Source organism: Amia ocellicauda, chromosome 14 (assembly GCF_036373705.1).
Source record: "Amia ocellicauda isolate fAmiCal2 chromosome 14, fAmiCal2.hap1, whole genome shotgun sequence".
In the NCBI taxonomy this organism is placed as follows: domain Eukaryota; kingdom Metazoa; phylum Chordata; class Actinopteri; order Amiiformes; family Amiidae; genus Amia; species Amia ocellicauda.
The window spans coordinates 6,433,466-6,445,431 of record NC_089863.1 but is presented as its reverse complement, the minus strand read 5'-3'; the positions used below and the strand labels follow the sequence as shown (position 1 = coordinate 6,445,431).

Here is an 11,966-nt window from a genome sequence, read left to right as displayed (position 1 = left end):
TTTGCAGTCAATGACTGCCTGAAGTCTGGAACCCATAGACATCACCAGATGAGGAGAAAAATGGTTTCCTTTCAAATCCATTGTGGTGGCATACAGAGCCAAAATGATAACAATTGTGTCACTGTCCTATATTTATGGACCTAACTGTTTGTATGTATGATTTTATATACAGTACTGTGCAAAAGTTTTAAGCAGGTATGAAAAAATGCTGTAAAGTAAGAATGCTTTCAAAAATAGACTTGTAAATAGATTATATTTATCAATTAACTAAATGCAAAGTGAGTGAACAGAAGAAAAACTAAATCAAATCCATATTTGGTGTGACCACCCTTTGCCTTCAAAACAGAATCAATTCTTCAAGGCACACTTGCACAAAGTCAGGGATTTTGCAGGCATATAGTCAGGTGTATGATTAAACAATTATACCAAACAGGTGCTAATGATCATCAATTCAATATGTAGGTAGAAACACAATCATGAACTGAAACAGAAACAGCTGTGTAGGAGGAATAAAACTGGGTGAGGAACAGCCAAACTCAGCTAACAAGGTGAGGTTGCTGAAGACAGTTTACGGTCAGAAGTCATACACCATGGCAAGACAGAAGAATTGATGTTGTTTTGAAGGCAAAGGGTGGCCACACCAATTATGGATTTGATTTAGTTTTTCTTCTGTTCACTCACTTTGCATTTAGTTAATTGATAAATATAATCTATTAACAAGTCTATTTTTGAAAGCATTCTTACTTTACAGCATTTTTTCACACCTGCTTAAAACTTTTGCACAGTACTGTATATAAAATCATACATACAAACAGTTAGGTCTATAAATATTTATATAATATATAAATATATATAAATACATATATAAATACATATATACCAATAAATACATATTGTATTTATATAAAGTGCTTCACACATAAAATCAATAGTGCATAAACAATCTTTAACTATGATGTAATCACAAATACTACACCAAAAGAAAAGGGCAGTCACACAAGAGAGTATACCTACATACAGTGGGGGGAAAAAGTATTTGATCACCTGCTGATTTTGTATGTTTGCCCACTGACAAAGAAATGATCAGTATATAATTTTAATGGTAGGTGTATTTTAGCAGTGAGAGACAGAATAACAACAAAAAAAATCCAGAAAAACACATTTCAAAAAAGTTATACATTGATTTGCATGTTAATGAGGGAAATAAGTATTTGACCCCTTCGACTTAGTACTTGGTGGCAAAACCCTTGTTGGCAATCACAGAGGTCAGATGTTTCTTTTACTTGGCCACCAGGTTTGCACACATCTCAGGAGGGATTTTGTCCCACTCCTCTTTGCAGATCCTCTCCAAGTCATTAAGGTTTCGAGGCTGACGTTTGGCAACTCGAACCTTCAGCTCCCTCCACAGATTTTCTATGGGATTAAGGTCTGGAGACTGGCTAGGCCACTCCAGGACCTTAATGTGCTTCTTCTTGAGCCACTCCTTTGTTGCCTTGGCTGTGTGTTTTGGGTCATTGTCATGCTGGAATACCCATCCACGACCCATTTTCAATGCCCTGGCTGAGGGAAGGAGGTTCTCACCCAAGATTTGACGGTACATGGCCCCGTCCATCGTCCCTTTGATGCGGTGCAGTTGTCCTGTCCCCTTAGCAGAAAAACACCCCCAAAGCATAATGTTTCCACCTCCATGTCTGACGGTGGGGATGGTGTTCTTGTGGTCATTCCTCCTCCTCCGAACACGGCACGTTGAGTTGATGCCAAAGAGCTCGATTTTGGTCTCATCTGATCACAACACTTTCACCCAGTTCTCCTCTGAATCATTCAGATGTTCATTGGCAAACTTCAGACGGGCCTGTACATGTGCTTTCTTGAGCAGGGGGACCTTGCGGGCGCTGCAGGATTTCAGTCCTTCACGGCGTAGTGTGTTACCAATTGTTTTCTTGGTAACTATGGTCCCAGCTGCCTTGAGATCATTAACAAGATCCTCCCGTGTAGTTCTGGGCTGATTCCTCACCGTTCTCATGATCATTGAAACTCCACGAGGTGAGATTTTGCATGGAGCCCCAGACCAAGGGAGACTGACAGTTATTTTGTGTTTCTTCCAACTGTTGTCACCTTCTCACCAAGCTGCTTGGCGATGGTCTTGTAGCCCATTCCAGCCTTGTGTAGGTCTACAATCTTGTCCCAGAAATCTTGCTGATTGATAGGGGATCAAATACTTATTTCCCTCATTAACATGCAAATCAATTTATAACTTTTTTGAAATGCGTTTTTTTTTTTTGGTTGTTGTTGTTGTTATTCTGTCTCTCACTGTTAAAATACACCTACCATTAAAATTATAGACTGATCATTTCTTTGTCAGTGGGCAAACGTACAAAATCAGCAGGGGATCAAATACTTTTTTCCCTCACTGTATATGTTACTATAGGTCTCTGGATCAATGCTTTGATCAGTCACCTGTCCGATCATTATGCTAATTGTTCATTCCGTCCACGAAAAGCAAAGAACATTTTACATTTCGTCCAAAATTGCCAAGCACAAAATACGTGGGCATTTCGTGGGATAAAATGTGAATTATGTTGACGAAATGTGAATTATATTAACGAAATGTGCAGTTCGAGGGACAAAATACTAATTATGTGGACAAACCGGCATTACTCCGTTTATGCTTCTCCGTGGCTAACGTGTTTGTGGTTGTGCCACCCAGCTGACTGTACCTCCGGGTGTGACCGCAGACACATAGGGCTGCAGGATGTCAAGTAGCTTGCAGTCTTTTCTATGTATTTTCTTCAATACATCCTGAATGACAGCCACAGACTTTTTCACGCCATAGTGGGAAATAATCACTACAGGCATTTCAACTCTCTCTCCTGACTTTTAGGAGGAGTGTCAGTCTGGGGAGAAAATAGAGATGTAACACCAGAAGCATTCCTAGGCATAAGCAACAAAAGTAGCCGCTTGGCCCCCAGCTGCTAGAGTTTGGTTGTTGCAGAAAATAAGAATAAATATATTTTAGGATTGCAAAACTACCAAATTATAATAGCATATCAATCGTGAACAAAAAACGTAAAAATAGAAATACTGGGAAGGAAAAACAAGCACAAGAGAAAGGTATTGTAATATAATTTGGTTTGCTTGCATACTGGTTAAAGTAACTGTTTTAATGATGATGACATTAATTGTGTTGCTAAACTAGATAGCTGGCTGGCTGTAAGGGTTTTTTCTCATTATTTTCACTGCACAGTCCAAGTTCACCTTACCTGCCACCAGTTAACATGGTGGCTGTGCCTTTGCATCTATACCGAGTTTTACCTTGAATAGGTTCATTCAATTTTATTTTATTTGTTTGCCTCTGTACAAATCTATGCTCTACACAGCTACCTATTTCCAGTGCTCTTTAGCATGCCTGCCTGTAATGGCGAGTGGTGGTAGTGCAGACAAAATCTGTGAACAGCATTGGCTATACGATTGGATCCAAACAGACAGTGCAAAAGACGACTACACTACACTACACAACAGAAGGCGAGCCTGATTCGTAGGGGTCTTCAGAGCCTTCATCTGTATTTGCCTGTATTGCAGGAGGGGGGCAGTAAATACATACAGGAACAGAAGTAGAGTTTTGAGCTTTGGCTGTTTGCTAAATTACTGAAAGTGTGTAGTGGTACATTGTTTTAGTTTAATTTCTGGATGTCAGAAACAAGCTTCCATTATAGGCATAGTCCATAAAGCTCAGGTGAATATAGACAGTTATTAAGTTATAATATAGCAAAAGGCATGTTACAGGCCGTCAGAAACAAACAAAGATACATTTGTATCGATATCTGTACATTAGTTCCTAATACACTGGGACACCAGTTTGGAGGTCTATTCCCAGTTCCATAAACAGTGCCCCAGCATAACACTACCATTGGTTTAAAGGGGGGCCTTTCTACTATGCATTGGGCCCCAGCATTGTACCTTAATGCCACTATTACATTTACAAATTCTGTTCAGTTTAACAAATTGTAGAAAATGTGTATACAATATAATTGTTGTTGTTGTTGTTGTTGTTAGTAGTATTAAAGTTAAGTATTAGTATTATTTACACTGTGTAATATAATATTTTCAATTAAAACACAAGTTTCCGACAGCCCAAAATAAGTATTTTTCAGTTTTGGACGTCTTTGTAAATCTTTCCACTGTTCTGGCGTTCCAGGTTTTACCCAATGCCATACAGGAGCATAGTGTGCACTCGACAATTAAGTCACATTAAAGATCACTGCCCACTGACCTGTTACGGCAACTCTGCAACCATGTCACCTCAATATTATATAAAGAAATGCATTAAAACATGGTGTTACCTTTATTCTCTGGCCCCCTTGCTTTCAGCGTTGCAGTGGAAATGAAGGCAAAATGCAAAACATGATTCACCCAATGAGGTAGTAAAATCAAATCTAGATATACGTAGCCAATGATCAGTGGAGTGTTTAAAAACAAACAAAAATTCTTCTTCTTCTTCTTCTTCTTCTTCTTCTTCTTCTTCTTCTTCTTCTTCTTCTTGGCAGATGCCCTTATCCAGGGCAACTTACAGCATAAGTGCTATACAAAGTACAGTTCAGTACAAGGCATCAAACATTACAAATTCAAATTTACATTATACAAAGCAATTCAAAGTAAAATACATTTTACAACTTCCAATTTATACAGTTAAGTACAGTAAGTGAGGTCATACATCCTGGATGGTAAAAGCTAAGTGCTGTCAAGATGTAGGGTCACAGTCAAGGGCTACGGGAAAGGGAGCATTACATGTGTTGCTGTGGCTTACACACTATCGGAAGGGACAAACACACTTCTGACTTGGATTCACAAACATTTATTGAGAAGAATAGTTGTACAGTATGAAAAGTTATAAAAACAAAAGGATATGAAGTGGTGAAAATAAATGCAATTATCCTGCCAAAAAATACACTATTTAGCATTAAACTACTGACTATGTTAATTATAAATCTTATATTTAAGAAAACAGCCAATCACAGAGCAGAATTTCATAACATCAATGTCCATACATCTTGTCTAATAAATGTCTCCCCATTCAGAGAATTATTAGGATTGTAAAATTCTCTATGGACATTTCAGGACACTTAATGCAAGTGGTGCCAGTTTCACGGGATGTATATTTGTTTTGAATAGTTTTATGTTCGATACGATACAATATTTTTTTCAATGGAAATATGTTTTTTATGTAATCCTCATGTGGGTGATTTATAAGAAGTTGTAGCATAAGAGACGTAATTTCACACAATATCACACACTAACAGTAGAAATCAGACATGCATAAGGAGCCACACTGGCTGGGAAGAGGAGTTGGCTTTGCGTAACCCAGTCCCGAATACCTTAGAACAGCTCACTCTCCTGCTGCTTCTCTTTAAACACAGCCAGCGCTGGGAGGACTGCCTCTTGCATATATTCCACAAACGTCTCCAGCATGGCCTTAAACCTCCTTGGCTTGTAAGGGATGGTCTTAATCACACGGCCTGGCAAGATCAGGTCTGTGCCACAGACGTCCCCCAGCACGCCCATGTGAAACTGCGTCTTGAAGGAAAACTCGTCTGTCAGATCCTGGTTTTTGTTCAGGATCTTCTGACGCTCTCGATCTCCTTCTGGCACCTGGATGTCCAGGATCCGTCTCTTGCCAGTGTCAGGGTCTTCGAACACCATGCAGCGTTCAGCCACCAAGGTTGGGAACTGCCTGTGCCCCCTGATGTTAACGAAGGTGATCCTATCTCTGACTGCTCTCATCTCCTCCTCTTCCTCTTCACTTCTCCTCTTCCCCAGGAGGTTGTTAGCACTGGCCCACTCTCTTAGACTCTCCATCTTCCTCTGCTGCTCCTCCCTCGCTACTGGCTTCTTCCTTTGCCCCCTTTTTACCAAGCTGCCCTTTTTCTTGGTTGTTTCTTGGAGTTGGGGTATTTCTACTGGATCTCTGGTCCCCAAAGGTTCATTGCAGTTTCCCTGTGGATCTTCCCAGCTGTCACCCCTCCACAGCTCAAGAGAAGGCCCTTTAGCATCTGTGGCTGGGATAAGGCTCGCATCCCCCAGAGAGGTGGATAGCCTTCCCGGGGACAGCCTACTTCTGCCACTGGGCTCTGGGTTTTCTCCTCTGCTGCTCTCTGAGGGGGCAGCCTCGCCTTGGTCCACAGTTGAGCTTTTGCCGCCGACGTTGACCTCTGTGGGAAGGCTGCTATTAATGTGAGCGACTCCATCCCGGGCAGACTGAGAAGGTGCTGGACAGGAGCGGTCCTGCCCTTGCTCTTGTGTTGGGTCATCGATGGACCGAAAGCATGCGCTGGTCTGGCTGAGTGAAGCCGGTCGTCCACTGCAGGCCTTGGCATACTTGGCATTATTCTCGAAGATGTAATTCAGCACGATCTTGAAAGGGAAGTCCTTCTGGCAGCCGCCTTCCACTAGCTTCCTCAGCCGCTGGTTGATGCAGATCTCCCTCATCCTCTCCCAGGTGCAGATAAACCCCCACCTCAGCTTCTTGCCCTGGATGGTACACCTCAGCTTCACCAGCTCCTCTTCCTTCAGCTTCTCCCGCAGGTCAGCGACATACCGGTGGCATACCTCGCGGTTCTCCAGGTGCTGGTCTAGTTCTGACAGGCTGTAGGCAGCTGAGTGGGGGGAGAAGAAAACAGAGTCGTGAGGGAACAAAAGATAGTGGCATCTCAGGAAGGCAGGCTTTGTGGGAGTCTGAAACAGCAAATCTATGAGCCCTGAATAAATAACTAGATAATGGCCTGATCACTGGCTTTTTACCAATGCAAACCAAGTGATCTAGATTGGAAAAAATGCCTCCTCTCATTTTTGGCAGCCAGTCCTTTTGACTATCCTCACACCTTGACTTCAACTTCTGGAGTTCGGGCCACACCAGTAGACGTACGTATTAGAAGGTTAATAGAGTTTATTTTGGCCTAGACTTGATTTGACTAAGGGAACAATGACCTGGCCATGAGGATGAGGCCATCAGAACCCCCCCAACTAAGTAGAATGAGGGGGGGTGAAGGAGAGAGGCAAAGCAATGAATGCTGGGAAAGTAGGCTTCTTGCTGGATACTTATGCTGGGGAAGGTGGGAGTCAGGTGCGAGATTGGGGCTGGCCTCCTCCCCTCCTCCCCTCCTCCCCTCCTCCCCTCCTCCACTTCAGTTTAAAACTCCAATTAAAAACCATAGGTGTTCTGCATGCTACCCAAGGAGGCTTCCACACCATGTTTATCATCCCACTCAGTTGCATGGATCCCTGACTTGTGCTTAATCGTTTATTGGTCCACACCCACGGGACCCTGCGATGCTCACCTAGCTGGGCTCTTGTAGCCCCTTCATCTCTAAGACTGGGATCAGTTTTCTGGAGCCCTTCTGCAATTGAAGTTGAGATATCAGGTCTGGTCCACTTCTTCTCTACAGGTGAGAGCGAAAGCAAATTGTAAACTAGCACATTTTACACAAAATGTAAAAAAAGGAAAACAAAGAGTCTTCTTCAAAAGATCACATGCTAGGGGGTATTTGTGGGGGGTCTGTCTGTATTATTGTGTTATTGTTTTGCTGTCATGCGTCAATTCCATCCACTGGCACCACTGGAGCCAGTAAAATAAGTGGAAGGTGTATACCTTCCTGGGGACAACTGAGGATACACTCCTGATCATAATCCTAAACCTAGACATTTCTAAGTCATGCACAGATTAACCCCCACAGGTGATAGATCATTAGTGCACAGTTGAGGTGGCACAACAAGAGAAAGAGAGAGAGAGATAGAGAGATAGATGTGTGTGACAGTGTGTGAGAGACATTGTTTGGGTGACTGTGTGTGACAATGTGGCAGTACTGACCTGGTTTGTTTCTCTTATGCCGTTTCTCAGGAGGGGGTCTGTCACATTCATCCACAGGGCCTTGCTGCTCTTGAAGCAGAAATACCAATGGAGAAAGAAAGAGAAAGTTTAAGGGGTTGGACAGAGAGATAGGGTTGTCACTATAAGACTGCAGACAGTTCGTTCTGACATAGATGTGTGACTTTTATTCTATAGGTTATTAACAACAAAACCACCACAGTGCTTTGGATGTCCATCACTGTGTAGTAGTGGAGAAAGCCAGAAGTTGCCACCGCAACTAAGTTAACATCGCAATAAAGTGAACATAGGACAGCATGCTGGTGTGGAGACCCCATTCCCTAGACTCCAGGGGATGTGGTCAAAACATTGTAAAGTAACACTATGAAATTATATTTACAGAACTGTATTCCAGGATTTGTGTTTGACAAATAATTCAACACAAAGAATAAGTTGATTTAAGTGGAATGAGAAACTCTGAACCAAGTTTTATGTATTGAAAATAACAGAATTGTGCATGATGTGTATTGAAGCAGTGTTATTGTGTGACAGAAAACTCAGGGGTGTTCAGGGGTCACACACTTCTGTGACGCTTTGCTGACATCATATTTTGCAGAACCAAATTGCATCCAAACCAGGACCTCACACAACTCTGCCAGAACACAGTGTGTTCTCCGGGGGGTGGTACCTCTGTTGGAGATCGCAGACACAAAGGGCTCCAGCATCTCAAGCATGCAGGGGTCATTCCTGGGTATTTTTCTCATGACCTCCTGAATGACAGTCACCGATCGCTGCAGGCCATAGTGTGAGATGATCACTTCACAGATGGTCTCCTTGTCACTCTCCTTTCTCCCAGAAGGCAAGTCAGTGAGCAGCATCAGCATCCTCTTATACTGACTGGCTGTCAGTTCCTCTATAATATTGGACAGGGCCAGGGTCCACTTTCCCTGTGTAATTTCAACCTCCATTTCCTGAAAGAAAGAGAAAGAGAGAGAGTCAGATTGGCTTCCTACCAAAACACCACACATCACACTATATTTAAATCGTACACACCCTCATAGACAAACACATCTACCAAAAAATAGGTAAAATATTTGCTTGCTTTATTGACTTTAAGAAAGTTTTTTATTCAATCTGGCACAAAGGACTACTTTACAGGCTCTTCCAAAGTGGTGTAGGGGGTAAAGTCTATGACATCATCAAATCAATTTACTCGGAAAATAAGTGCGCAGTGAAGATTGGTGATAAAAGTCCAACACTGTTCAACATCTACATCAATGACTTGGCCACAGTGTTGAAGCAGTCTGACGCCCCCGGCCTCACTCTCCATGACAGAGATCAAGTTCCTGCTCTACACCTGGTGCTGCTGTCGCCCACAGAGCAGGGGCTGCAGTGGAACCTGGCCCTGCTGGTGCAGTACTGTCAGAAATGGGCCCTGACAGTCAATCTGGAAAAGACCAGAGTCATGGTTTTCCAGACAAAAGCCAGATCTCAGGGACACAGATACTGCCTCACGCTGGGCAGCACGGTGCTACAGCACAGCACCAGCCACAGCTACCTGGGCCTGACCCTCAGTGCCTCAGGGAGTTTAAATCAGGCCACCAACACACTAAAAGAAAAGGCATGTCAGGCTTTCTACACCATAAAAACCCCCTCTATGGGATAGAGGTGTGGGGTCCCCTCACAAACCCCACCTATACAGTCTGGGACAAAAGCCTGATAGAAAAACTGCAATTTGAATTCTGTAAGCACATTCTGCAGGTCCACAGGAATGCCCAAAACAATGGATCTGTTTCCCCTGCTGATCCCATCCAGAAGAGGGCAGTGAAGTTCTGGTCCCACCTAAAGCAGGCGGACCCTGAGTCCTACCACCACAAAGCACTACTGAGCAACCAGCTCTCCCCAGAGTGGGACCCTCTTGGCCAGCTGGTCCTGGGTCACCAGAGAGGAGCGGCTGTGCGCCACTGTGAGCAGGGAGAGATCGAAACAGAGACACACTTCCTGCTGTCCTGCTCGAAATACACAGACATACGAAAAGAATACACCCCCAAATTTCGGAACCATATCAGAGAATTCACACTCCTCCCAGATACTGAAAAGGTCCCCATCCTTCTGGGAGAGGAGGAGAACACTGCTGGTATAGCAGCCAAATATGTGTCTGCATGCCACAGCCGGAGGGACAATTGGTGGACAATGTAGGGACAGTGTGTACAGTGGGTGGACAGCCTGCAACCGCACAGGCCCATTGCTACAGGTAAGGGGGGGGCAGCCACACAGCCCATAGTCTGATATAGGATCAGCGCATCAGAGGGGGGGTAGTGTTAGAGCTATTTTCTAAGGTCAGAGAGGGGGGACTTTACTGGGAATAAGGAACGTTTTATCGATGTCTAGTTTTTTCTCATAAATATTATTTACTATGATATATTACTTTCATGTATTTAAATGTTCCTAATCATACCATTTTTAATTTAATTTTTTTATTTATTACTCACGTGCCCATTGTAGGCGCTTTCGGCAGTGGACAGGTGTCAGCATGGGCACCCTGACTGGTCTGCGGCTACGCAGCCCCATACGCAACAAACTGCGATGCACTGTGTGTTCTGACACCTTTCTATCAGAACCAGCATTCACTTTTTCAGCAATTTGAGCTACAGTACTCGTCTGTTGGATCGGACCACACGGGCCAGCCTTCGCTCCCAACGTGCATCAGTGAGCCTTGGCCGCCCATGACCCTGTTGCCGGTTCACCGCTTTTCCTTCCTTGGACCACTTTTGATAGGTACTGACCACTGCAGACCGGGAACACCCCACAAGAGCTGCAGTTTGGGAGATGCTCTGACCCAGTCAGATGGGCCCTTATCAAAGTCGCTCAGATCCTTACGCTTGCCCATTTTTCCTGCTTCTAACACATCAACTTTGAGGATAAAATGTTCACTTGCTGCCTAATATATCCCACCCACTGACAGGTGCCATGATAACGAGATTATCAGTGTTATTCACTTCACCTGTCAGTGGTCATAATGTTATGGCTGATCGGTCTATATCACATGCTTTTGACAATACTTCTATACAAATGTCATGCCAATAAAGCTTGCATTGAATTGAATTGAATTGAGAGAGAGAGATAGAACGTTAAAAATAAACAAGGTCTGTAATGTATTTCAAATTGTATGTATTCATTTATTTATTTCAACATGTAGAGCGTTAATGTAAAACCATTGGAGATAAAACAGCATATAAACTATACCTGTACACATAAATGGATACACAACTTTAATGTGATGTAAAAATCCTATATCGGGACAGTCAGAACCTAGGACTGACACAGCACTACAAACGTATTGATTACCGCTATTCATCTAAGAGGTACACATGCAGGCAACCTGAACAAATGATACAATTGGCTGAGCAACGGTGCATTTTATTGGTGTTGTTGGAATGCACAAATACAGCTTTCCAGCTTCATAAATCTAAACAAATTAATAGATAGATACAATATGACAGTTAGCCACAAAATAGTCATTGTTGATAACCAGCACTGCTCATTTTTGCTGTGGGGTCTGGGCTGACAGATTTTGGCAAGAACAAAACCTATTGTGATTCGTGCTGGGTTTATTTATCTGGTCTGATAGTTGCACTAATATTCTAGACAGAAATAAAATACTATTGTCTTGTAAAAGTAAAAGGCAATAGTCCCCAGGCAAGAGTCCTGGGGCTGGACAACTCACCACTCTCACACTATGTTAATTCTGAGAGAGAGAGAGAGAGAGAGAGAGAGAGAGAGAGAGATGATGCTTTATGTTTTATGATGTATTATGATGTTAATGATAATAATTAGTAGTAGTAGAAACAGTAGTACTATTGGAAGCAGTTTCTCCCAAAAGTATCTATGTGCGGAAATAATTATTTATAAATAATATAAATAATACCGGATTTCAGAGACGAACTGGACAAGGTTTGGAGCGCAGATCTGTGTCTTTGCTGAGCTTCTGCTTTCAGAGGATGACATCAGAGAAGAGCGGGGCTCCTTGTGCTGTGCAGCAATATCCCATCAGCTTTGAAGATTAAACAAAACTAACTTAGACACTCAAAACTAACAGACAAATACA

At 42.9% G+C, this 11,966-nt stretch overlaps 1 protein-coding gene across 1 annotated transcript; it reads right to left on the bottom strand.

Annotated features, from left to right (window-relative positions):
* Nucleotides 1–4,835: 4,835 nt before the first annotated feature.
* On the bottom strand, nucleotides 4,836–11,949 carry LOC136768002 (uncharacterized). Its single transcript, XM_066722065.1, has 5 exons — nucleotides 11,787–11,949; nucleotides 8,547–8,829; nucleotides 7,862–7,930; nucleotides 7,332–7,433; nucleotides 4,836–6,650 (listed from the first exon to the last, which is right to left on the bottom strand). Exons 2-5 carry the CDS (start codon nucleotides 8,824–8,826, stop codon nucleotides 5,374–5,376), a joined length of 1,728 nt encoding a protein of 575 aa, XP_066578162.1. The 5' UTR covers nucleotides 8,827–8,829; nucleotides 11,787–11,949; the 3' UTR covers nucleotides 4,836–5,373.
* Nucleotides 11,950–11,966: the final 17 nt, after the last annotated feature.